The sequence below is a fragment of the Bombina bombina genome, chromosome 6, assembly GCF_027579735.1.
Source record: "Bombina bombina isolate aBomBom1 chromosome 6, aBomBom1.pri, whole genome shotgun sequence".
In the NCBI taxonomy this organism is placed as follows: Eukaryota; Metazoa; Chordata; class Amphibia; order Anura; family Bombinatoridae; genus Bombina; species Bombina bombina.
In genome coordinates, this window is record NC_069504.1 from 1,070,610,022 (window position 1) to 1,070,637,193 (window position 27,172).

General features: G+C 41.7%; 1 protein-coding gene across 1 annotated transcript in view; it reads left to right on the top strand.

The window, feature by feature from the left end:
* LOC128664194 (aldo-keto reductase family 1 member B1) overlaps nt 1–27,172 on the top strand; it is a 273,590-nt gene that overhangs the window by 235,021 nt on the left and 11,397 nt on the right. The window contains exons 8-9 of the mRNA XM_053718958.1: nt 4,429–4,512; nt 19,330–19,412. Of these exons, the coding sequence (XP_053574933.1) occupies nt 4,429–4,512; nt 19,330–19,412 (167 nt within the window). The remainder of the gene's footprint in view (nt 1–4,428; nt 4,513–19,329; nt 19,413–27,172) is intronic.

Below are 27,172 nucleotides of genomic sequence, written 5' to 3' on the forward strand. Positions count from 1 at the left end.
AAAAACTACATTTAAACACCAAAAAACTCTAAGCCATCTCCGTGGAGATGTTGCCTGTACAACGGCAAAGAGAATGACTGGGGAAGGCGGAGCCTAGGAGGGATCATGTGACCAGCTTTGCTGGGCTCTTTGCCATTTCCTGTTGGGGAAGAGAATATCCCACAAGTAAGGATGACGCCGTGGACCGGACACACCGTTGGAGAAAGTAATTTATCAGGTAAACATAAATTCTGTTTTTGATATCATTAGAGTTGATGTCAGGTATATGTCTCTAGCTATTTTAGCTAGAAAAGCTTTATGGATTAAACTTGGAATGCTGATATGTCTTCTAAGTCAACTTTGCTTTCCCTTTCTTTCCAGGGTAATAAATTATTATCTCAACTGTTTCTGGAAGGAAGGGAACTTTTTTACCAAAGGATAAAAAATCTAAGGTAAATTTAGGTCTAATAATCATTTTCGTTCCTTTCCTCACAATAAGGAACAAAAGCCTGATCCTTCATCCTCAGGAGCGGTATCAGTTTGGAAACTATTTCCAGTTTGGAATATATCCAAGCCTTATAGAAAACCTATAGCCAGCTCCTAAGTACCCATGAAGGTGCGGACCTTATTCCAGCTCAGCTGGTATGGGGCAGATTACGTTTTCTTCAAAGAAATTTGGATCAATTCCGTTCTCAATTTCTGCTTTCAGAACATTGTTTCAGAAAGGTACAGAATTGGCTTCAGTTAAGGCCTCCTGCTAAGAGATTTTTTTCTTTCCCGTGTCCCAGTTAACACAGCAAAGGCTCAGCATTTCTGAAATGTGTTTCAGATCTAGAGTTGGCTGGAGTAATTATGCCAGTTCTGGAACAGGGGCTGGGGTTTTATTTTATCTCTTCATTGTACCAAAGAAGGTCAATTCCTTCAGACCAGTTCCGGATCTATCAATATTGAATCGTTATGTAAGGATACCAACATTCAAGATGGTTACTGTAGGACTATCCTGCCTTTTGTTTAGCAAGGGCATTATATGTCTACAATAGATTTACAGGATGTGTATCTGCATATTCCGATTCATCCAGATCACTTTTAGTGTCTGAGATTCTCTTTTTAGACAAGCATTACCAGTTTTGTGGCTCTACCGTTTGGCCTAGCCTCAGTTCCAAGAATTTTTTTCAAAGGTTCTCGGTGCCCTTCTTTCTGTAATCAGAGAACAGGGTTTTGGTATTTCCTTATTGGACGATATCTGGGTACTTGCTCAGTCTTCTCATTTTCGAAGAATCTCATACGAATCGACTTGTGTTGTTTCTTCAAGTTCATGGTTGGAGGATCAATTTACCAATCAGTTCATTGATTCCTCAGACAAGGGTAACCTTTTTAGGTTTCTAGATAGATTCAGTGTCTATGACTCTGTCCTTGTCAGACAAGAGAAGTTTAACATTGATATCAGCTTGTCAAAACCTTCAGTCACAATCATTCCCTTTGGTAGCCTTATGCATGGAAATTTTAGGTCTTAGGACTGCCGCATCAGATGCGATCTCCTTTGCTCGTTTTCACATGCGACCTCTTCAGCTCTGTATGCTGAACCAATGGTGCAGGGATTACTCAAAGATATCTCAATTAATATCTTTAAACCGATTATACGACACTCTCTGACATGGTGGACAGATCACCATCGTTTAGTTCAGGGGGCTTCTTTGTTCTTCCGACCTGGACTATAATCTCAACAGATGCAAGTCTTACAGGTTGGGGAGCTGTGTGGGGGTATCTGACGGCACAAGGGGTTTGGGAATCTCAGGAGGTGAGATTTACGATCAATATTTTGGAACTCCGTGCAATTTTCAGAGCTCTTCAGTCTTGGCCTCTTCTGAAGAGAGTTGTTCATTTGTTTTCAGATAGACAATGTCACAACTGTGGCATACATCAATCATCAAGGAGGGACTCACAGTCCTCTGGCTATGAAAGAAGTATCTAAAATTTTGGTTTGGGCGGAATCCAGCTCCTGTCTAATCTCTGCAGTTCATATCCCAGGTATGGACAATTGGAAAGCGGATTATCTCAGTCGCCAAACGTTGCACCTGGGCGAATGGTCTTCACCCAGAGGTATTTCCTCAGATTGTTCAAATGTGGGAACTCCCAGAAATAGATCTGATGGCTTCTCATCTAAACAAGAAACTTCCCTGGTATCTGTCCGGATCCCGGGATCCTCGGGCGGAGGCAGTGGATGCATTATCTCTTCCTTACAAGTGTCATCCTGCCTATATCTTTCCGCCTCTAGTTCTTCTTCCAAGGGTATTCTCCAATATTCTAAAGGAATGCTCGTTTGTCCTGCTGGTAGCTCCAGCATGGCCTCACAGGTTTTGGTATGCGGATCTTGTCCGGATGGCCTCTTGCCAGCTGTGGACTCTTCCGTTAAGACCAGTCTTTCTGTCTCAAGGTTCTTTTTTCCATCAGGATCTCAAAACCTTAATTTTAAGGTGTGGAGTTTGAACGCTTGATTCTTGGTCAAAGAGGTTTCTCTGACTCTGTGATTGATACTATGTGACAGGCTCGTAAATCTGTATCTAGAGAGATATATTATAGAGTCTGGAAGACTTATATTTCTTCAGGATGGTTTAGATAAAGGTTTGTCCGCAAGTTTCTTGAAAGACAAATCTCTGCTCTTTCTGTTCTTTTTCACAGTAGGATTGCTAATTTTCCTGATATTCATTGTTTTGTACAACCTTTGGTTCGTATAAAACTTGTCATTGAGTCAATTTCTCCTCCTTGGAGTTTGAATTTGGTTCTGGGGGCTCTTCAAGCTCCTCCTTTTGAACCCATGCATTCTTTGGTCGTTATTTTGCATCAGGATAAGGCGGTGCTGCGAACTTCTTTTGAATTTTTTACCTAAGGTTGTGAATTCTAACAACATTAGTAGAGAAATTGTGGTTCCTTCATTATGTCCTAATCCTATGAATTCTAAGGAGAAATCATTGCATTCTTTGGATGCTGTTAGAGCTTTGTAATATTATGTTGAAGCTACTAAGTCTTTCCGAAAGACTTCTAGTCTATTTGTCATCTTTTCCGGTTCTAGAAAAGACCAGAAAGCTTCTGCCATTTCTTTGGCATCTTGGTTGAAATCTTTATTTCATCATGCCTATGTTGAGTCGGGTAACACTCCGCCTCAAAGGATTACAGCTCATTCTACTAGGTCAGTTTCTACTTCCTGGGCGTTTAAGAATGAAGCTTCGGTTGATCAGATTTGCAAAACAGCAACTTGGTCCTCTTTGCATACTTTTTCATTCAATTCTACCATTTTGATGTGTTTTCTTCTTCTGAAGCAGTTTTTGGTAGAAACGTACTTCAGGCAGTGGTTTCAGTTTGAATCTTCTGCTTATGTTTTTTCATTAAAATTTTATTCTGGGTGTGGATTATTTTCAGCAGGAATTGGCTGTCTTTATTTTATCCCTCCCTCTCTAGTGACTCTTGCGTGGAAAGATCCACATCTTGGGTAATCATTATCCCATACGTCACTAGCTCATGGACTCTTGCTAATTACATGAAAGAAAACATAATTTATGTAAGAACTTACCTGATAAATTCATTTCTTTCATATTAGCAAGAGTCCATGAGGCCCGCCCTTTTTTGTGGTGGTTTTGATTTTTTTGTATAAAGCACAATTATTCCAATTCCTTATTTTATATGCTTTCGCACTTTTTTCTTATCACCCCACTTCTTGGCTATTCGTTAAACTGAATTGTGGGTGTGGTGAGGGGTGTATTTATAGGCATTTTAAGGTTTGGGAAACTTTGCCCCTCCTGGTAGGAATGTATATCCCATACGTCACTAGCTCATGGGCTCTTGCTAATATGAAAGAAATGAATTTATCAGGTAAGTTCTTACATAAATTATGTTTTTTCTCTGTGTACACTGTTATTTTTAGGGAAAGTTAAGACTCTGAAATGCTTTAGCTTGTGTAAAAACTGCGCTACATGCAAAATCTATGCATATGTCCTGAATTATGTGGGATAGTTATGTCCAACCTTTCATAGACAGCGTGATAGTTATTCTTATTTTCTACTGTGAGCCATGGACTGGCCTGATCCTGCCCCCATACTGCTTAAACTTTGCCAAGCGTCATCCCTTTAAATCAGTCTGTTTTTTGTTTAAATACAAAAAAACTGTTAGGTGGTAGGGTAATCAAGCAGAGCACATGTAAACTCTGGTTGAAATTAACTCTGCTGATTTAGTAGTCTCTGTAGTGATTACTCTTTCACACAGCTAGCCCCATCTACTTGCCATGTGCATACTGGGTGTATTTAGCTTACCAGAGCTGGTCTGCTGCGTTCTTCATAATGTCTGGCTTTGTTCTCTAGCTCACAAGTTAGACTGTTAGCTACTTTCTTTATTTCTGTATAAACTGGTTACAGCTGTGATTTATGCACATTTATTGTATGACTCATATCCTTGTAGGTTCTGATCCGTTTCCACATCCAGAGGAATATTGTTGTCATCCCAAAATCTATAACTCCAGAGAGAATCAAGGAGAATTTCCAGGTAAAATTGTACCCTTCAGATTGTGTCTAGGAGTGTAACTTGTGTTATTGCTGTAAAAACAGAATGACTCAAGAATGTAATCAGAGTATCACACGGTTTTGGTTGTTGTCATGATTACAGCTCCAGTACAAAAAGGTATTGTTAACCACTTTTTTACCATTGAAATCTTGAAGGTGTAATACTTGAATTGTATTGATGCCCTCCCAGGAAGTCAAGGGGTTAAACGGACATGAAATCCGATTTTTATTTTTTTTCATGACTCAGAGCATACAATTTTAACTCATTAAGGAGAACTTTTTTCCCCAGATTCTGTGCTAGAAGGAACACTAGTCAGAAAACAAAATACAATATTTGAAAAATGACTCATAGCATTTTTGCAATATATATGTATTTATTTTCACAACTATAAAAGTAGAAATGTTAACACTCAACTCATCTCTGTCATTTCCTGTTATGAGCTGTATGATACTATTGTATTGTTCCTTCTCCACACAGCTCACTATTTTTCTACGCTCCCTTTCCAGCTGTATTATCTGTATAGAGACACCTACTCAGCTGCTAACATTATTTTCTAGGTTTACTGGCCCTTTAATAGCTGCAAAAATGTAAATATATATATATTTTACAAATACTATTTAAATGGGCAGTCTACCACTGGCTGCACTAGCTCTGCACAGTGTATTGTGTACACCATAAAAAGCAGCAACGTTCTGTCTGTCTTTAAAAGAAATAAGGCAACTTGTTAAGGAACGTTGGTTAAGGCAGCTAAGACAACTTGCCAGGGAGCAGTGTAAGTAATGTAAGTTCCAGCTGCTCTATTGCAGAGACTAGTTTGTTGCCAGCTTTACCCAGGCTATGCAGGAATTGTAATCGACTACAGAACACATCTATCAGGGCAGGGAGGCAACTTCAGCTTTATTGTTTGTGTCCCTACAATCTATTTCTGCCAATGTAATTAGAAAAGGGTTTCCTCCTTTGCTGTGCCCAGTAAACTCTGTGCAGCTAGTACTATTTATTACAGCCTGTGGTGCCTGGTAGCTGAGTAAGTGGCTCTATATATGTAATATATGTTTAGGTTGTGTAGAAAAATAGTGAGCTGCATGAAGAACAATACTATATTCTCATACAGCTCATAACAGGAAGTGACATCAGAGACAAGTTCACTCTTCAAGTGCCAGTAAACCTAGAAAATGTTTTATATAATTCTACATACAGTGCAGAATTATATAACATTTATTTTAGTGCTAGCTTTATGTAACCTAATATTGCTGGGCATTTTTTATTAAAAAAAAGAGGGTTTGTCAGACCCGCCCTCGGTGCTCTACTGAGCGGGTCTGGTTTTCCCTCAGAGCGCATCTGGCCAACTGTCTAGTCACAGCCCGGCCCGACCGCACCATTACACTCAATGTAGCTCGCTTCCGCTGTCAGACAGAGCAGGAGCAAGCTACATTGAGAGTAATGGTGCGGCCGGGCTGTGACTAGACAGCTGCCCAGATGCGCTCTGAGGGAAACCAGACCCGCTAAGTAGAGTACAGAGGGTGGGTCTGAAAAACCCTCTTCTTTTTTTCTATAAGATATGACAAGTCCACGGATTCATCCTTTACTAAAAGAGGGTTTGTCAGACCCGCCCTCTGTGCTCTACTGAGCGGGTCTGGTTTTCCCTCAGAGCGCATCTGGCCAACTGTCTAGTCACAGCCCGGCCCGACTGCACCATTACACTCAATGTAGCTCGCTCCCGCTGTCAGACAGAGCAGGAGCAAGCTACATTGAGAGTAATGGTGCGGCCGGGCTGTGACTAGACAGCTGCCCAGATGTGCTCTGAGGGAAACCAGACCCGCTAAGTAGAGTACAGAGGGTGGGTCTGAAAAACCCTCTTTCTCTTGTTAAGTGTATCCAGTCCACGGATCATCCTTTACTTGTGGGATATTCTCCTTCCCAACAGGAAGTTGCAAGAGGATCACCCACAGCAGAGCTGCTATATAGCTCCTCCCCTCACTGCCATATCCAGTCATTCTCTTGCAACTCTCAACTAAGATGGAGGTCGTAAGAGGACTGTGGTGTTTTATACTTAGTTTATTTCTTCAATCAAAAGTTTGTTATTTTTAAATGGTACCAGAGTGTACTGTTTATCTCAGGCAGTATTTAGAAGAAGAATCTGCCTGCGTTTTCTATGATCTTAGCAGAAGTAACTAAGATCCTTTGCTGTTCTCACATATTCTGAGGAGTGAGGTAACTTCAGATGGGGAATAGCGTGCAGGTTTTCCTGTAATAAGGTATGTGCAGTTAAAATATTTTTCTAGGGATGGAATTTGCTAGAAAATGCTGCTGATACCGAAGTAATGTAAGTAAAGCCTTAAATGCAGTGATAGCGACTGGTATCAGGCTTATTAATAGAGATACATACTCTTATAAAAGTGTATTTTAAAACGTTTGCTGGCATGTTTAATCGTTTTTTACATATGTTTGGTGATAAAACTTATTGGGGCCTAGTTTTTTCCACATGGCTGGCTTGAATTTTGCCTAGAAACAGTTCCCTGAGGCTTCCCACTGTTGTTATATGAGTGGGAGGGGCCTATTTTAGCGGGTTTTTTTGCACAGCAAAAATTACAGACACAGACATCCAGCTTCTTCCTGCATGATCCAGGACTTCTCTGAAGGGCTCAAAAGGCTTCAAAAGTAGTATTGAGGGAGGTAAAAAGCCACAGTAGAGCTGTGGCAGTTGTTGTGACTGTTTAAAAAACGTTTTTGTCATTTGTTATTCCGTTTTTGGTATTAAGGGGTTAATCATCCATTTGCAAGTGGGTGCAATGCTCTGCTAACTTATTACATACACTGTAAAAATTTCGTTAGTGTAACTGCATTTTTTCACTGTTATTTCAAAATTTGGGAAAATTTGTGTTTCTTAAAGGCGCAGTAACGTTTTTTATATTGCTTGTAAACTTGTTTTAAAGTGTTTTCCAAGATTGCTAGTCTCATTGCTAGTCTGTTTAAACATGTCTGACACAGAGGAACCTACTTGTTCATTATGTTTGAAAGCCATGGTGCAGCCCCATAGGAGAATGTGTACTAAATGTATTGATTTCACCTTAAACAGTAAAGATCAGTCTTTATCTATAAAAGAATTATCACCAGAGGGTTCTGTCGAGGGGGAAGTTATGCCAACTAACTTTGCGTCCCGCTCAGGGGACGCACGCTAATATGGCACCAATTACATCAGGGACGCCCATAGCGATTACCTTGCAGGACATGGCTGCAATCATGAATAATACCCTGTCAGAGGTATTATCTAGATTGCCTGAATTAAGAGGCAAGCGCGATAGCTCTGGGGTTAGGAGAGATACAGAGCGCGCAAATGCTGTTAGAGCCATGTCTGATACTGCGTCACAGTATGCAGAACATGAGGACGGAGAGCTTCAGTCTGTGGGTGACATCTCTGACTCGGGGAAACCTGATTCAGAGATTTCTAATTTTAAATTTAAGCTTGAGAACCTCCGTGTATTGCTTGGGGAGGTATTAGCTGCTCTGAATGACTGTAACACAGTTGCAATTCCAGAGAAATTGTGTAGGCTGGATAGATACTATGTGGTGCCGGTGTGTACTGACGTTTTTCCTATACCTAAAAGGCTTACAGAAATTATTAGCAAGGAGTGGGATAGACCCGGTGTGCCCTTTTCCCCACCTCCTATATTTAGGAAAATGTTTCCAATAGACGCCACTACACGGGACTTATGGCAGACGGTCCCTAAGGTGGAGGGAGCAGTTTCTACTTTAGCAAAGCGTACCACTATCCCGGTTGAGGACAGTTGTGCTTTTTCAGATCCAATGGATAAAAAATTGGAGGGTTACCATAAGAAAATGTTTATTCAACAAGGTTTTATTTCTCCAACATAGGTGTGTCCGGTCCACGGCGTAATCCTTACTTGTGGGATATTCTCTTCCCCAACAGGAAATGGCAAAGAGCCCAGCAAAGCTGGTCACATGATCCCTCCTAGGCTCCGCCTTCCCCAGTCATTCTCTTTGCCGTTGTACAGGCAACATCTCCACGGAGATGGCTTAGAGTTTTTTGGTGTTTAAATGTAGTTTTTATTCTTCAAGAGTTTGTTATTTTAAAATAGTGCTGGTATGTACTATTTACTCTGAAACAGAAAAGAGATGAAGATTTCTGTTTGTAAGAGGAAAATGATTTTAGCAACCGTTACTAAAATCGATGGCTGTTTCCACACAGGACTGTTGAGAGGAATTAACTTCAGTTGGGGGAAACAGTGAGCAGACTTTTGCTGCTTGAGGTATGACACATTTCTAACAAGACTTGGTAATGCTGGAAGCTGTCATTTTCCCTATGGGATCCGGTAAGCCATTTTTATTAAATAAGAATAAAAGGGCTTCACAAGGGCTTTAAAGACTGGTAGACATTTTTCTGGGCTAAAACGATTGATTTATAAGCATTTTTAATAGTTTATAGCTTTGAGGAGTTATTTTATTCTTGGGAATTATGTTAAATAACCGGCAGGCACTGTATTGGACACCTTTTTCACTGGGGGCCTTCTCTAATCATAGGCAGAGCCTCATTTTCGCGCCACTAATGCGCAGTTGTTTTTGGGAAGCAAGGCATGCAGATGCATGTGTGAGGAGCTCAGATACATAGAAAAAGCTTACTGAAGGCGTCATTTGGTATCGTATTCCCCTCTGGGCTTGGTTGGGTCTCAGCAAAGCAGATACCAGGGACTGTATAGGGGTTAAATATAAAAACGGCTCCGGTTCTGTTATTTTAAGAGTTAAAGCTTTCAAATTTGGTGTGCAATACTTTTAAGGCTTTAAGACACTGTGGTGAAATTTTGGTGAATTTTGAACAATTCCTTCATACTTTTTCACATATTCAGTAATAAAGTGTGTTCAGTTTAAAATTTAAAGTGACAGTAACGGTTTTATTTTAAAACGTTTTTTGTACTTTGTTATCAAGTTTATGCCTGTTTAACATGTCTGAACTATCAGATAGACTATGTTCTGTATGTGAGGAAGCCAAGGTTCCTTCTCATTTAAATAGATGTGATGTATGTGACACAAAATTTAGAGAAAATGATGCCCAAGATGATTCCTCAAGTGAGGGGAGTAAGCATGGTACTGCATCATCCCCTCCTTCGTCTACGCCAGTCTTGCCCACACAGGAGGCCCCTAGTACATCTAGTGCGCCAATACTCCTTACTATGCAACAATTAACGGCTGTAATGGATAATTCTATCAAAAACATTTTAGCCAAAATGCCCACTTATCAGCGTAAGCGCTACTGCTCTGTTTTAGAAAATTCCGAAGAGCATGAGGACGCTGATGATAATGGTTCTGACATGCCCCTACACCAGTCTGAGGGGGCCAGGGAGGTTTTGTCTGAGGGAGAAATTTCAGATTCAGGGAAAATTTCTCAACAAGCTGAACCTGATGTGATTACATTCAAATTTAAATTGGAACATCTCCGCGCTCTGCTTAAGGAGGTGTTATCTACTCTGGATGATTGTGACAATTTGGTCATTCCAGAGAAATTATGTAAGATGGACAAGTTCCTAGAGGTCCCGGGGCCCCCCGAAGCTTTTCCTATACCCAAGCGGGTGGCGGACATTGTAAACAAAGAATGGGAAAGGCCCGGCATACCTTTTGTCCCTCCCCCTATATTTAAGAAATTGTTTCCTATGGTCGACCCCAGAAAGGACTTATGGCAGACAGTCCCCAAGGTCGAGGGGGCGGTTTCTACTCTAAACAAACGCACTACTATCCCTATAGAAGATAGTTGTGCTTTCAAAGATCCTATGGATAAAAAATTAGAGGGTTTGCTTAAAAAGATGTTTGTTCAGCAAGGTTACCTTCTACAACCAATTTCATGCATTGTTCCTGTCACTACAGCAGCGTGTTTCTGGTTCGATGAACTAGAAAAGTCGCTCAATAAAGATTCTTCTTATGAGGAGATTATGGACAGAATTCATGCTCTTAAATTGGCTAACTCTTTTACTTTAGACGCCACTTTGCAATTGGCTAGATTAGCGGCGAAAAATTCGGGGTTTGCTATTGTGGCGCGCAGAGCGCTTTGGCTAAAATCTTGGTCAGCGGATGCGTCTACCAAGAACAAATTGCTTAACATACCTTTCAAGGGGAAAACGCTGTTTGGCCCTGACTTGAAAGAGATTATTTCAGATATCACTGGGGGTAAGGGCCACGCCCTTCCTCAGGATAGGTCTTTTAAGGCTAAAAATAAACCAAATTTTCGTCCCTTTCGCAGAAACGGACCAGCCCCAAGTTCTACATCCTCTAAGCAAGAGGGTAATACTTCTCAAACCAAGCCAGCCTGGAGGCCAATGCTAGGCTGGAACAAAGGTAAGCAGGCCAAGAAACCTGCCACTGCTACCAAGACAGCATGAGATGTTGGCCCCCGATCCGGGACCGGATCTGGTGGGGGGCAGACTTTCTCTCTTCGCTCAGGCTTGGGCAAGAGATGTTCTGGATCCTTGGGCGCTATAAATAGTCTCCCAAGGTTATCTTCTGGAATTCAAGGAGCTAACCCCAAGGGGGAGGTTCCACAGGTCTCAATTGTCTTCAGACCACATAAAAAGACAGGCATTCTTACATTGTGTAGAAGACCTGTTAAAAATGGGAGTGATTCATCCTGTTCCATTAGGAGAACAAGGGATGGGATTCTACTCCAATCTGTTCATAGTTCCCAAAAAAGAGGGAACATTCAGACCAATCTTAGATCTCAAGATCCTAAACAAATTTCTCAAGGTTCCATCGTTCAAAATGGAAACCATTCGGACAATTCTTCCTACCATCCAGGAAGGTCAATTCATGACCACGGTGGATTTAAAGGATGCGTATCTACATATTCCTATCCACAAGGAACATCATCGGTTCCTAAGGTTCGCCTTTCTGGACAAGCATTACCAGTTTGTGGCACTTCCATTCGGATTAGCCACTGCTCCAAGAATTTTCACAAAGGTACTAGGGTCCCTTCTAGCGGTGCTAAGACCAAGGGGCATTGCAGTAGTACCTTACTTGGACGACATACTGATTCAAGCGTCGTCTCTACCACAAGCAAAGGCTCATACGGACATTGTCCTGGCCTTTCTCAGATCTCACGGGTGGAAAGTGAACGTAGAAAAAAGTTCTCTATCTCCGTCAACAAGAGTTCCCTTCTTGGGAACAATAATAGACTCCTTAGAAATGAGGATTTTTCTGACAGAGGCCAGAAAATCAAAACTTCTAAGCTCTTGTCAAATACTTCATTCTGTTCTTCTTCCTTCCATAGCGCACTGCATGGAAGTAATAGGTTTGATGGTCGCGGCAATGGACATAGTTCCTTTTGCGCGAATTCATCTAAGACCATTACAACTGTGCATGCTCAGTCAGTGGAATGGGGATTATACAGACTTGTCTCCGACGATACAAGTAGATCAGAGGACCAGAGATTCACTCCGTTGGTGGCTGACCCTGGACAACCTGTCACAAGGGATGAGCTTCCGCAGACCAGAGTGGGTCATTGTCACGACCGACGCCAGTCTGGTGGGCTAGGGCGCGGTCTGGGAACCCCTGAAAGCTCAGGGTCTTTGGTCTCGGGAAGAATCTCTTCTCCCGATAAATATTCTGGAACTGAGAGCGATATTCAATGCTCTCAAGGCTTGGCCTCAGCTAGCAAAGGCCAAATTCATACGGTTTCAATCAGACAACATGACGACTGTTGCGTATATCAACCATCAGGGGGGAACAAGGAGTTCCCTGGCGATGGAAGAAGTGACCAAAATAATTCAATGGGCGGAGACTCACTCCTGCCACTTGTCTGCAATCCACATCCCAGGAGTGGAAAATTGGGAAGCGGATTTTCTGAGTCGTCAGACATTTCATCCGGGGGAGTGGGAACTCCATCCGGAAATCTTTGCCCAAATAATTCAATTGTGGGGCATTCCAGACATGGATCTGATGGCGTCTCGTCAGAACTTCAAGGTTCCTTGCTACGGGTCCAGATCCAGGGATCCCAAGGCGACTCTAGTGGATGCACTAGTAGCACCTTGGAGCTTCAACCTAGCTTATGTGTTCCCACCGTTTCCTCTCATTCCCAGGCTGGTAGCCAGGATCAAACAGGAGAGGGTATCGGTGATCTTGATAGCTCCTGCGTGGCCACGCAGGACTTGGTATGCAGATCTGGTGAATATGTCATCGGCTCCACCATGGAGGCTACCTTTGAGACAGGACCTTCTTGTTCAAGGTCCATTCGAACATCCGAATCTGGCCTCACTCCAACTGACTGCTTGGAGATTGAACGCTTGATTTTATCAAAGCGAGGGTTCTCAGATTCTGTCATTGATACTCTTGTTCAGGCCAGAAAGCCTGTAACTAGAAAAATCTACCATAAAATATGGAAAAAATATATCTGTTGGTGTGAATCTAAAGGATTCCCATGGAACAAGATAAAAATTCCTAAGATTCTATCCTTTCTTCAAGAAGGTTTGGAGAAAGGATTATCTGCAAGTTCTTTGAAGGGACAGATTTCTGCTTTATCTGTTTTACTTCACAAAAAGCTGGCGGCTGTGCCAGATGTTCAAGCTTTTGTTCAGGCTCTGGTTAGAATCAAGCCTGTTTACAAACCTTTGACTCCTCCTTGGAGTCTTAATTTAGTTCTTTCAGTTCTTCAGGGGGTTCCGTTTGAACCCCTACATTCCGTTGATATCAAGTTATTATCTTGGAAAGTTTTGTTTTTGGTTGCAATTTCTTCTGCTAGAAGAGTTTCAGAGTTATCTGCTCTGCAGTGTTCTCCTCCTTATCTGGTGTTCCATGCAGATAAGGTGGTTTTGCGTACTAAACCTGGTTTTCTTCCGAAAGTTGTTTCTAACAAAAATATTAACCAGGAGATAGTCGTGCCTTCTTTGTGTCCGAATCCAGTTTCGAAGAAGGAACGTTTGTTGCACAATTTGGATGTAGTTCGTGCTCTAAAATTCTATTTAGAGGCTACAAAGGATTTCAGACAAACATCTTCCTTGTTTGTTGTTTATTCTGGTAAAAGGAGAGGTCAAAAAGCAACTTCTACCTCTCTCTCTTTTTGGCTTAAAAGCATCATCAGATTGGCTTATGAGACTGCCGGACGGCAGCCTCCTGAAAGAATCACAGCTCATTCCACTAGGGCCGTGGCTTCCACATGGGCCTTCAAGAACGAGGCTTCTGTTGATCAGATATGTAAGGCAGCGACTTGGTCTTCACTGCACACTTTTACTAAATTTTACAAATTTGATACTTTTGCTTCTTCTGAGGCTATTTTTGGGAGAAAAGTTTTGCAAGCCGTGGTGCCTTCCATCTAGGTGACCTGATTTGCTCCCTCCCATCATCCGTGTCCTAAAGCTTTGGTATTGGTTTCCACAAGTAAGGATGACGCCGTGGACCGGACACACCTATGTTGGAGAAAACAGAATTTATGTTTACCTTATAAATTACTTTCTCCAACGGTGTGTCCGGTCCACGGCCCGCCCTGGTTTTTTAATCAGGTCTGATGATTTATTTTCTCTAACTACAGTCAGCACGGTATCATATGATTTCTCCTATGCAAATATTCCTCCTTTACGTCGGTCGAATGACTGGGGAAGGCGGAGCCTAGGAGGGATCATGTGACCAGCTTTGCTGGGCTTTTTGCCATTTCCTGTTGGGGAAGAGAATATCCCACAAGTAAGGATGACGCCGTGGACCGGACACACCGTTGGAGAAAGTAATTTATCAGGTAAACATAAATTCTGTTTTTACAGCCCCTTGCATGCATTGCACCTGTCACTGCTGCGGCGGCATTCTGGTTTGAGGCCCTGGAAGAGGCCATCCAGACAGCTCCATTGAATGAAATTATTGACAAGCTTAGAACGCTTAAGCTAGCTAACTCATTTGTTTCTGATGCCATTGTTCATTTGACTAAACTAACGGCTAAGAATTCCGGATTCGCCATCCAGGCGCGTAGGGCGCTATGGCTTAAATCCTGGTCAGCTGATGTGACTTCAAAGTCTAAATTACTCAACATTCCTTTCAAGGGGCAGACCTTATTCGGGCCTGGCTTGAAGGAAATTATTGCTGACATTACTGGAGGCAAGGGTCATACCCTTCCTCAGGACAGGGCCAAATCAAAGTCCAAACAGTCTAATTTTCGTGCCTTTCGAAATTTCAAGGCAGGAGCAGCATCAACTTCCTCCGCTTCAAAACAAGAGGGAACTGTTGCTCATTCCAGACAGGCCTGGAAACCTAACCAATCCTGGAACAAGGGCAAGCAGGCCAGAAAGCCTGCTGCTGCCCCCAAGACAGCATGAAGGAACGGCCCCCTATCTGGAAACGGATCTAGTGGGGGGCAGACTTTCTCTCTTCGCCCAGGCGTGGGCAAGAGATGTTTAGGATCCCTGGGCGTTGGAGATCATATCTCAGGGATATCTTCTGGACTTCAAAGCTTCTCCTCCACAAGGGAGATTTCATCTTTCAAGGTTATCAGCAAACCAGATAAAGAAAGAGTCATTCCTAAGCTGTGTGCAAGACCTCCTATTAATGGGAGTGATCCATCCAGTTCCGCGGACGGAACAAGGACAGGGATTTTATTCAAATCTGTTTGTGGTTCCCAAGAAAGAGGAAACCTTCAGACCAATCTTGGATCTAAAGATCTTAAGCAAATTCCTCAGAGTTCCATCATTCAAAATGGAAACTATTCAGACCATCCTACCCATGATCCAAGAGGGTCAGTACATGACCACAGTGGACTTAAAGGATGCCTACCTTCACATACCGATTCACAAAGATCATCATCGGTTCCTAAGGTTTGCCTTTCTAGACAGGCATTACCAATTTGTAGCTCTTCCCTTCGGGTTGGCCACTGCCCCGAGAATTTTTACAAAGGTTCTGGGCTCACTTCTGGCAGTTCTAAGACCACGAGGCATAGCGGTGGCTCCGTATCTAGACGACATTCTGATACAGGCGTCAAGCTTTCAAATTGCCAAGTCTCATACAGAGATAGTTCTGGCATTTCTGAGGTTGCATGGGTGGAAAGTGAACGTGGAAAAGAGTTCTCTGTTACCACTCACAAGAGTCTCCTTCCTAGGGACTCTTATAGATTCTGTAGAGATGAAAATTTACCTGACGGAGTCTAGATTATCAAAACTTCTAAATGCTTGCCGTGTCCTTCATTCCATTCCACGCCCGTCAGTGGCTCAGTGCATGGAAGTAATCGGCTTAATGGTAGCGGCAATGGACATAGTGCCATTTGGCGCCTGCATCTCAGACCGCTGCAATTATGCATGCTAAGTCAGTGGAATGGGGATTACTCAGATTTATCCCCTCTACTAAATCTGGATCAAGAGACCAGAGATTCTCTTCTCTGGTGGCTTTCTTGGGTCCATCTGTCCAAGGGTATGACCTTTCGCAGGCCAGATTGGACGATTGTAACAACAGATGCCAGCCTTCTAGGTTGGGGCGCAGTCTGGAACTCCTTGAAGGCTCAGGGATCGTGGACTCAGGAGGAGAAACTCCTCCCAATAAATATTCTGGAGTTAAGAGCAATATTCAATGCTCTTCTAGCTTGGCCTCAGTTAGCAACACTGAGGTTCATCAGATTTCAGTCGGACAACATCACGACTGTGGCTTACATCAACCATCAAGGGGGAACCAGGAGTTCCCTAGCGATGTTAGAAGTCTCAAAGATAATTCGCTGGGCAGAGTCTCACTCTTGCCACCTGTCAGCGATCCACATCCCAGGCGTAGAGAACTGGGAGGCGGATTTTCTAAGTCGTCAGACTTTTCATCCGGGGGAGTGGGAACTCCATCCGGAGGTGTTTGCTCAACTGGTCCATCGATGGGGCAAACCAGAACTGGATCTCATGGCGTCTAGCCAGAACGCCAAGCTTCCTTGTTACGGATCCAGGTCCAGGGACCCGGGAGCAACACTGATAGATGCTCTAGCAGCTCCTTGGTTCTTCAACCTGGCCTATGTGTTTCCACCGTTTCCTCTGCTCCCTCGACTGATTGCCAAAATCAAGCAGGAGAGAGCATCAGTGATTCTGATAGCTCCTGCGTGGCCACGCAGGACCTGGTATGCAGACCTAGTGGACATGTCATCTCTTCCACCATGGACTCTGCCTCTGAGGCAGGACCTTCTAATACCAGGTCCTTTCAATCATCCAAATCTAATTTCTCTGAGACTGACTGCATGGAGATTGAACGCTTGATTCTATCAAGGCGTGGCTTCTCCGAGTCAGTCATTGATACCTTAATACAGGCTCGGAAGCCTGTCACCAGGAAAATCTACCATAAGATATGGCGTAAATATCTTTATTGGTGTGAATCCAAGAGTTACTCATGGAGTAAGGTTAGGATTCCTAGGATATTGTCCTTTCTCCAACATAGGTGTGTCCGGTCCACGGCGTCATCCTTACTTGTGGGATATTCTCTTCCCCAACAGGAAATGGCAAAGAGCCCAGCAAAGCTGGTCACATGATCCCTCCTAGGCTCCGCCTACCCCAGTCATTCTCTTTGCCGTTGTACAGGCAACATCTCCACGGAGATGGCTTAGAGTTTTTTAGTGTTTAATTTTTGGGAGAAAGGTTTTGCAAGCCGTGGTGCCTTCCATTTAGGTGACCTGATTTGCTCCCTCCCTTCATCCGTGTCCTAAAGCTTTGGTATTGGTTCCCACAAGTAAGGATGACGCCGTGGACCGGACACACCTATGTTGGAGAAAACAGAATTTATGTTTACCTGATAAATTACTTTCTCCAACGGTGTGTCCGGTCCACGGCCCGCCCTGGTTTTTTTAATCAGGTCTGATAATTTATTTTCTTTAACTACAGTCACCACGGTACCATATGGTTTCTCCTATGCAAATATTCCTCCTTAACGTCGGTCGAATGACTGGGGTAGGCGGAGCCTAGGAGGGATCATGTGACCAGCTTTGCTGGGCTCTTTGCCATTTCCTGTTGGGGAAGAGAATATCCCACAAGTAAGGATGACGCCGTGGACCGGACACACCGTTGGAGAAAGTAATTTATCAGGTAAACATAAATTCTGTTTTCTCCAAGAGGGTTTGGACAAAGGCTTATCAGCTAGTTCTTTAAAAGGACAGATCTCTGCTCTGTCTATTCTTTTGCACAAGCGTCTGGCAGAAGTTCCAGACATCCAGGCATTTTGTCAGGCTTTGGTTAGGATTAAGCCTGTGTTTAAAACTGTTGCTCCCCCGTGGAGCTTAAACTTGGTTCTTAAAGTTCTTCAGGGAGTTCCGTTTGAACCCCTTCATTCCATTGATATTAAACTTTTATCTTGGAAAGTTCTGTTTTTGATTGCTATTTCCTCGGCTCGAAGAGTCTCTGAGTTATCTGCCTTACATTGTGATTCTCCTTATCTGATTTTTCATTCAGACAAGGTAGTTCTGCGTACCAAACCTGGGTTTTTACCTAAGGTGGTTTCTAACAGGAATATCAATCAAGAGATTGTTGTTCCATCATTGTGTCCTAATCCTTCTTCAAAGAAGGAACGTCTTTTGCATAATCTGGACGTAATCCGTGCCTTGAAGTTTTACTTACAGGCTACTAAAGATTTTCGTCAAACATCTGCCCTGTTTGTTGTTTACTCTGGACAGAGGAGAGGTCAAAAAGCTTCGACAACCTCTCTCTCCTTTTGGCTTCGGAGCATAATACACTTAGCCTATGAGACTGCTGGACAGCAGCCCCCTGAAAGGATTACAGCTCATTCTACTAGAGCTGTGGCTTCCACCTGGGCCTTTAAAAATGAGGCCTCTGTTGAACAGATTTGCAAGGCTGCGACTTGGTCTTCGCTTCACACCTTTTCAAAATTTTACAAATTTGACACTTTTGCTTCTTCGGAGGCTGTTTTTGGGAGAAAGGTTCTACAGGCAGTGGTTCCTTCCGTTTAAATTCCTGCCTTGTCCCTCCCATCATCCGTGTACTTTAGCTTTGGTATTGGTATCCCACAAGTAATGAATGATCCGTGGACTGGATACACTTAACAAGAGAAAACATAATTTATGCTTACCTGATAAATTTATTTCTCTTGTAGTGTATCCAGTCCACGGCCCGCCCTATCCTTTTAAGGCAGGTCTAAATTTTAATTAAACTACAGTCACCACTGCACCCTATGGTTTCTCCTTTCTCGTCTTGTTTCGGTCGAATGACTGGATATGGCAGTGAGGGGAGGAGCTATATAGCAGCTCTGCTGTGGGTGATCCTCTTGCAACTTCCTGTTGGGAAGGAGAATATCCCACAAGTAATGGATGATCCGTGGACTGGATACACTACAAGAGAAATAAATTTATCAGGTAAGCATAAATTATGTTTTTTCTCTTGTAATTCTTTGTTGAAAGCTAAATCTAGGTAGGCTCATGCTAATTTCTAAACCCTTGAAGGCTGCCCTTTATTTCAATACATTTGGCAGTTTTTTACAGCTAGAGGGCATAAGTTTGTGTGCCATATAGATAACAATGTGACCATGATCGTAGATTTTACAAGTGAGAGGGCACTGATTGGCTAAATGCAAGTCTGTCAAAAGAACTGCAATAAGGGGTTAGTCTTAATATAACTGTGGTTATGCAAAACAGGGGAATGGGTAATAAGGGATTATCTATCTTTTTAAACTAACATTTCTGGAGTAGACTGTCCCTTTAAGTTTAATTGTAATCATTTTAAAGGCAGCATTTTTGTTAATGCCATTCTAACAGCAGCATTACAACAGGAATTCATCCTTATTTAGCCTCTGACTTGATATCAGGTTGCAGCAATGTAGCTTGTCCCTCATTTACTTTGCTAATGGATTCTTGATTTCTAGGTGTTTGACTTTGAACTGTCCCCTGAAGAAATGGAAACAATCTTTAGTTTTGAGAGAGGATGGAGGGCATGTGGCTGGGTATTGTAAGTATTACTCAAGTAGGAAGGTGTATTTTTATGCACAGCTGAGTATGTTGCAAAAATGCTTCTTATGAGGTTTAACATACATTTTACATTCTTATGACCCTTTTAAACAACATGTTATGCAAAAAATATTTTTGTAAAATCTGAGAAGAGGAATAAAACAAAAGGATACAATGTTACTTAAATTAAACTCAACATTTTGTCAACCTGTAAAAAACTTAGCAATATCCAATATAATAAAAGTCCAGTCCAGGTATGTTTGTCCGACGCAATCATGCGCAGTAGAGACTGCGGGTGGACAAACATGCCTGGCCTTAAGGAGAAACCACAGTATTAAGGGGAATGTAGTAGTGAGCACTACATTCCCCTCAATACTCTGCGCTGGCCCTATTCCCCACAATACCTTTTGCGGGTCCGTGTACACGGGCTTTAATACTAGTACATTTTATAATAAAAGCCATCTGAAAGTTGTGAAAGATGTCCAAACAAGAATTCACCTTTGTGACCGGGTTTTTATAAAGGACGCTAAGTTCAAATATGTTGACTGCATTTTACAGTGCTTGTAAATGCAGTTTCGCAACTCTGAACGTGGGTTCAGTATTGTAGGCCCAAACACTTCAGTGTTTAAAATGTGTGTCACTAACTATGCTCTATATTTTTAATATTCTCACACTTTTCTTTACTATCTCATACACGCAAACTTCAGTCCTTTCTCATTAGATCAAGGCAGATGTATATATCCATAGTTACACACACACACACATACAATATAGGGGTTTTAAAAATATTTCTGTCCAATGGCATGGAGAGTTCACAAATCCATTTCAATTACTAGTGAGAATTCAACTCCTGGCCACCAGGAGGAGGCAAAGAACACCCCAGCAGAGCTGTTAAGTATCCCTGCTACTTCCCATAAACCCCCAGTCATTCTTTGCCTTATACATCATGAGGATGTGCGAAGATGGTGTCTGAAGATATTTAATCCTTTTAATGGGTACTTTTCCCTGCAAGCAAGGATTGAGGCTATGCTGTGTCCATGTAATTCTCTTTAGTAAGAGTAATGGTCGCTTTTAGCCGTTAAGCAAAGACCACCTTGCCGTCTTCTAACATCTAATCTATGCTACAACTTTATAGAAACCCAGGGTTGGTTACTGTTATTTCTTCGCCTACAGGTCCCTGTCAGAAGTTGATTTAATCTGTCACACCAAAGAAGCTGTTCCTGTCCTACAGCTATATCCACAGGTAAGTGCTTTCCCTTCTAGGTGAGAAGGCTTCGGCACTATGGTGGTTAATTCTCAGTGGATTTTCATGGGACAAGATTATCTCTGAGGAGGTAATGATTTTAGGACATTTATGTAGGGCACTGTGGCTGCTAGGGGGTTAAAGTAACTCAGTTACTTATGAGGCTGGCTTTGAGAGATATTAGAGGGACTAGGATCTTTCTTTTACCCTATTATATGAAGCAAAATGGAGTTAGGGATATGTTTATATGTACTTATTGAAATCTTTGTGTAATAGACTACCATAGATCAAAGTACCGTGTTTTACTTGGGCCACATCACAGCGTAGTTTGCACGCTTTTACTTGTGGCGCAGTAGACTTTTTTTTTTCCTTGCTGATGCGGTCATGTGACCTTACTCCACTCTTCCGCATCGACTTTCATTTTGGCTTGCTTGAAGAGCGAATGTTAGAATGGTTTTTGCTGTGCAAATTTCTTCCGATCTAGGACTCGGTCTATCTCTAGGATCCCAGAACATACTTGTACTAGTCTATGCTAGTGGGGTTCTCTCCGGTCACCGGAGTGGTAAGTCCTCAGCAGGGCTGAGGTATAGTGGTGCTTATAGCCTGTTTAAGATTTATTAAAGGAGTTTTTAGAAAAATGGGGGTCTCCAGAAATTTTCTTTAATTTATTATTGAATAATATATTGTTATGGATTCTGATAATAATTTAGCCTTGTCATTTGACAAGTGTTTATATTGCTAGGAGGCTCAGATTATTCCTCCTGTGCAGTTTTGCTCCTCGTGTTTAAACAATATGCTTTTGTCTAAAAATAAGAATTCTCTCTGAGCCATCTGTGTCTCAGGATAATGTTGTCCGTACCATGCCTCAGCTTTCCCCCTCAAACGTCCCAAGCTTTAGCAGTTTCACATGCATTGCCCCGTGGTTCCTCTCAAGTTCCTGGGAGTATTTATTTACCAGGAGATTTTGCTGCACAGATAACTTCTGTGGTTTCTGCAGACTTATCAGCCTTTCCTATAGCTGGTAAGAGAGAGAGGAAAGAACATATCTCATACAAAGAGTTCTGACTCGGCTATGTCTGCGTTAGTCAGCCTCTGTTATCTGAGGAGGATCATTCCTCAGTGGCTTCAGAGGGCTATATCTCTGACTCTGAGACTGCTGTTGAATTTTAGATTTCAGCTGGAGCATCTGTTTAATCCTACGGAGTCTAATAAACTTAACAGAGTGTAGAGGTATTTCCGGTCCCAGACCTTATGTCGTACACTATAGCTCAGGAATGGGAGAAGCCGGGATCCCTTTTTCCCCGTCCCCTGTTTTTAAGAAAATGTTTCCCGTTGCTGACTCGCGGTGCACCGTACCTAAGGTAGAGGGTGCTATATCCACTCTAGCCAAGAGAGCTATCACCCTTGAGGAGAGTTTTTGGCTCGAAAAAATAAGTTTATGACGCAATTTTGTCATTTCCGGCGTCATACGTGACGCCGTGACCTTTCACAAGAAGGGGTCATTAGTGACGCAGGTGTGTCATTTCCGGTCATTTTTGGCACCAAAAAAAAGTTTACATTACGTTTTGCGTCATACTTGGCGCCAAATTTTTTTCATTATTTCAATACCCCATTGATGTTTGCCTCCTGCTTTCTTCTCTATCAAGAGGCCTATTTTTTCCCATTCCTGAAACTGTCATTTAAGGAAATAGATAATTTTGCTTTATATGTTGTTTTTTTCTCTTAAATTGAGCAAGATGTCCCAATCTGATCCTGTCTCTGAAGTTTCTGCTGGAACATTGCTGCCTGACATCGGTTCTACCAAAGCTAAGTGCATTTGTTGTAAAATTGTAGAAATTATTCCACCGAATGTCATTTGTAATAGTTGTCATGATAAACTTTTACATGCAGATAGCGTTTCTATCAGTAATAATACATTGCCAGTTGCAGGTCCTTCAACTTCTAATGTGCATGATATACCTGTAAATTTTAAAGAATTTGTTTCTGATTCTATTATGAAGGCTTTGTCTGCATTTCCACCTTCTAATAAACGTAAAAGGTCTTTTAAAACTTCTCATTTAGCTGATGAAATTTCAAATGACCAACAACATAATTCATCCTCTTCTGATGAGGATCTATCTGAAACAGAAGATCCTTCCTCAGATATTGACACTGACAAATCTACTTTTCTTTCATGTAATTAGCAAGAGTCCATGAGCTAGTGACGTATGGAATATACATTCCTACCAGGAGGGGCAAAGTTTCCCAAACCTTAAAATGCCTATAAATACACCCCTCACCACACCCACAATTCAGTTTTACAAACTTTGCCTCCGATGGAGGTGGTGAAGTAAGTTTGTGCTAGATTCTACGTTGATATGCGCTCCGCAGCAAGTTGGAGCCCGGTTTTCCTCTCAGCGTGCAGTGAATGTCAGAGGGATGTGAGGAGAGTATTGCCTATTTGAATGCAGTGATCTCCTTCTACGGGGTCTATTTCATAGGTTCTCTGTTATCGGTCGTAGAGATTCATCTCTTACCTCCCTTTTCAGATCGACGATATACTCTTATATATACCATTACCTCTGCTGATTCTCGTTTCAGTACTGGTTTGGCTTTCTACAAACATGTAGATGAGTGTCCTGGGGTAAGTAAATCTTATTTTCTGTGACACTCTAAGCTATGGTTGGGCACTTTGTTTATAAAGTTCTAAATATATGTATTCAAACATTTATTTGCCTTGACTCAGAATGTTCAACTTTCCTTATTTTTCAGACAGTCAGTTTCATATTTGGGATAATGCATTTGAATTAATCATTTTTTTCTTACCTTCAAAAATTTGACTCTTTTTTCCCTGTGGGCTGTTAGGCTCGCGGGGGCTGAAAATGCTTCATTTTATTGCGTCATTCTTGGCGCTGACTTTTTTGGCGCAAAAATTCTTTTCCGTTTCCGGCGTCATACGTGTCGCCGGAAGTTGCGTCATTTTTTGACGTTATTTTGCGCCAAAAATGTCGGCGTTCCGGATGTGGCGTCATTTTTGCCGCCAAAAGCATTTTAGGCGCCAAATAATGTGGGCGTCTGATTTGGCGCTAAAAAATACGGGCGTCGCTTTTGTCTCCACATTATTTTAGTCTCATTTTTCATTGCTTCTGGTTGCTAGAAGCTTGTTCTTTGGCATTTTTTCCCATTCCTGAAACTGTCATTTAAGGAATTTGATCAATTTTGCTTTATATGTTGTTTTTTTTTTGTCTTACATATTGCAAGATGTTTCACGTTGCATCTGAGTCAGAAGATACTACAGGAAAATCGCTGTCTAGTGCTGGAGCTACCAAGCTAAGTGTATCTGCTATAATTTTTGGTATCTGTTTCTCCAGCTGTTGTTTGTATTGCATGTCATGACAAACTTATTAATGCAGATAAAATTTCCTTTAGTACTGTTACATTACCTGTTGCTGTTCCGTCAACATCTAATTTTCAGAGTGTTCCTGATAAACATAAGAGATTTTATTTTTTAAATCCATTAAGAAGGCTATGTCTTTTATTTCTCCTTCTAGTTTACATAAAAGTCTTTTAAAACTTCTCTTTTTTCAGGTGAATTTTTAAAATGAACATCATCATTCTGATACTGATAAATCTTTGTATTTGTTCAAGATGGAATTTATTCGTTCTTTATTTAAAGAAGTATTAATTGCATTAGAAATAGAGGATTCTGGTCCTCTTGATACTAAATCTAAACGTTTAAATAAGGTTTTTAAATCTCCTGTAGTTATTCCAGAAGTGTTTAATCTCCCTGATGCTATTTCTGAAGTAATTTCCAGGGAATGGAATAATTTGGGTAATTCTTTTACTCCTTCTAAACGTTTAAGCAATTATATCCTGTGCCATCTGACAGATTAGAGTTTTTTGGGACAAAATCCCTAAGTTTATGGGGCTGTCTCTACTCCTGCTAAATGTACTACTGTTCCTACGGCAGATAGTACTTTATTTAAGGAAAATTGAATCCTTTCTAAGAAAAGCTTACTTATGTTCAGGTAATCTTCTTAGACCTGCTATATTTTTAGCGAATGTTGCTGCAGCTTCAACTTTTTGGTTAGAAGCTTTAGCGCAACAAGTAACAGATCATAATTTTATAGCATTATTATTATTCTATAACATACTAATAATTTTATTGGTGATACCATCTTTTGATATCATTAGAGTTGATGTCAGGTATATGTCTCTAGCTATTTTAGCTAGAAAAGCTTTATGGATTAAACTTGGAATGCTGATATGTCTTCTAAGTCAACCCTTGCTTTCCCTTTCTTTCCAGGGTATTAAATTATTATCTCAATTGTTTCTGGAAGGAAGGGAACTTTTTTACCAAAGGATAAAAAATCTAAGGTAAATTTAAGTCTAATAATCTTTTTCGTTCCTTTCCTCACAACAAGGAACAAAAGCCTGATCCTTCATCCTCAGGAGCGGTATCAGTTTGGAAACTATTTCCAGTTTGGAATATATCCAAGCCTTATAGAAATCTATAGCCAGCTCCTAAGTACCCATGAAGGTGCGGACCTTATTCCAGCTCAGCTGGTATGGGGCAGATTACGTTTTCTTCAAAGAAATTTGGATCAATTCCGTTCTCAATCTCTGGTTTGAGAACATTGTTTCAGAAAGGTACAGAATTGGCTTCAAGTTAAGGCCTCCTGCTAAGAGATTTTTTTCTTTCCCGTGTCCCAATTAACACAGCAAAGGCTCAGCATTTCTGAAATGTGTTTCAGATCTAGAGTTGGTTGGAGTAATTATGCCAGTTCCAGTTCTGGAACAGGGGCTGGGGTTTTATTTTATCTCTTCGTTGTACCAAAGAAGGTCAATTCCTTCAGACCAGTTCCGGATCTATCAATATTGAATCGTTATGTAAGGATACCAACATTCAAGATGGTTACTGTAGGACTATCCTGCTTTTTGTTTAGCAAGGGCATTATATGTCTACAATAGATTTACAGGATGTGTATCTGCATATTCCGATTCATCCAGATCACTTTTAGTGTCTGAGATTCTCTTTTTAGACAAGCATTACCTGTTTTTTGGCTCTACCGTTTGGCCTAGCCTCAGTTCCAAGAATTTTTTTCAAAGGTTCTCGGTGCCCTTCTTTCTGTAATCAGAGAACAGGGTTTTGGTATTTCCTTATTTGGATGATATCTTGGTATTTGCTCAGTCTTCTCATTTTCGAAGAATCTCATACGAATCGACTTGTGTTGTTTCTTCAAGTTCATGATTGGAGGTTCAATTTACCAATCAGTTCATTGATCCCTCAGACAAGGGTAACCTTTTTAGGTTTCTAGATAGATTCAGTGTCTATGACTCTGTCCTTGTCAGACAAGAGAAGTTTAACATTGATATCAGCTTGTCAAAACCTTCAGTCACAATCATTCCCTTTGGTAGCCTTATGCATGGAAATTTTAGGTCTTAGGACTGCCGCATCAGATGCGATCTCCTTTGCTCGTTTTCACATGCGACCTCTTCAGCTCTGTATGCTGAACCAATGGTGCAGGGATTACTCAAAGATATCTCAATTAATATCTTTAAACCGATTATACGACACTCTCTGACATGGTGGACAGATCACCATCGTTTAGTTCAGGGGGCTTCTTGTTCTTCCGACCTGGACTATAATCTCAACAGATGCAGTCTTACAGGTTGGGGAGCTGTGTGGGGGTATCTGACGGCACAAGGGGTTTGGGAATCTCAGGAGGTGAGATTAACGATCAATATTTTGGAACTCCGTGCAATTTTCAGAGCTTTTCAGTCTTGGCCTCTTCTGAAGAGAGAGTTGTTCATTTGTTTTCAGATAGACAATGTCACAACTGTGGCATACATCAATCATCAAGGAGGGACTCACAGTCCTCTGGTTATGAAAGAAGTATCTCGAATTTTGGTTTGGGCGGAATCCAGCTCCTGTCTAATCTCTGCGGTTCATATCCCAGGTATGGACAATTGGAAAGCGGATTATCTCAGTCGCCAAACGTTGCACCTGGGCGAATGGTCTCTTCACCCAGAGGTATTTCCTCAGATTGTTCAAATGTGGGAACTCCCAGAAATAGATCTGATGGCTTCTCATCTAAACAAGAAACTTCCCAGGTATCTGTCCGGATCCCGGGATCCTCGGGCGGAGGCAGTGGATGCATTATTTCTTCCTTACAAGTGTCATCCTGCCTATATCTTTCCGCCCATAGTTCTTCTTCCAAGGGTATTCTCCAATATTCTAAAGGAATGCTAGTTTGTCCTGCTGGTAGCTCCAGCATGGCCTCACAGGTCTTGGTATGCGGATCTTGTCCGGATGGCCTCTTGCCAGCTGTGGACTCTTCCGTTAAGACCAGTCTTTCTGTCTCAAAACCTTTATTTTAAGGTATGGAGTTTGAACGCTTGATTCTTGGTCAAAGAGGTTTCTCTGACTCTGTGATTGATACTATGTGACAGGCTCGTAAATTTGTATCTAGAGAGATATATTATAGAGTCTGGAAGACTTATATTTCTTAGTGTCTTTCTCATCTTTTTTCTTGGCA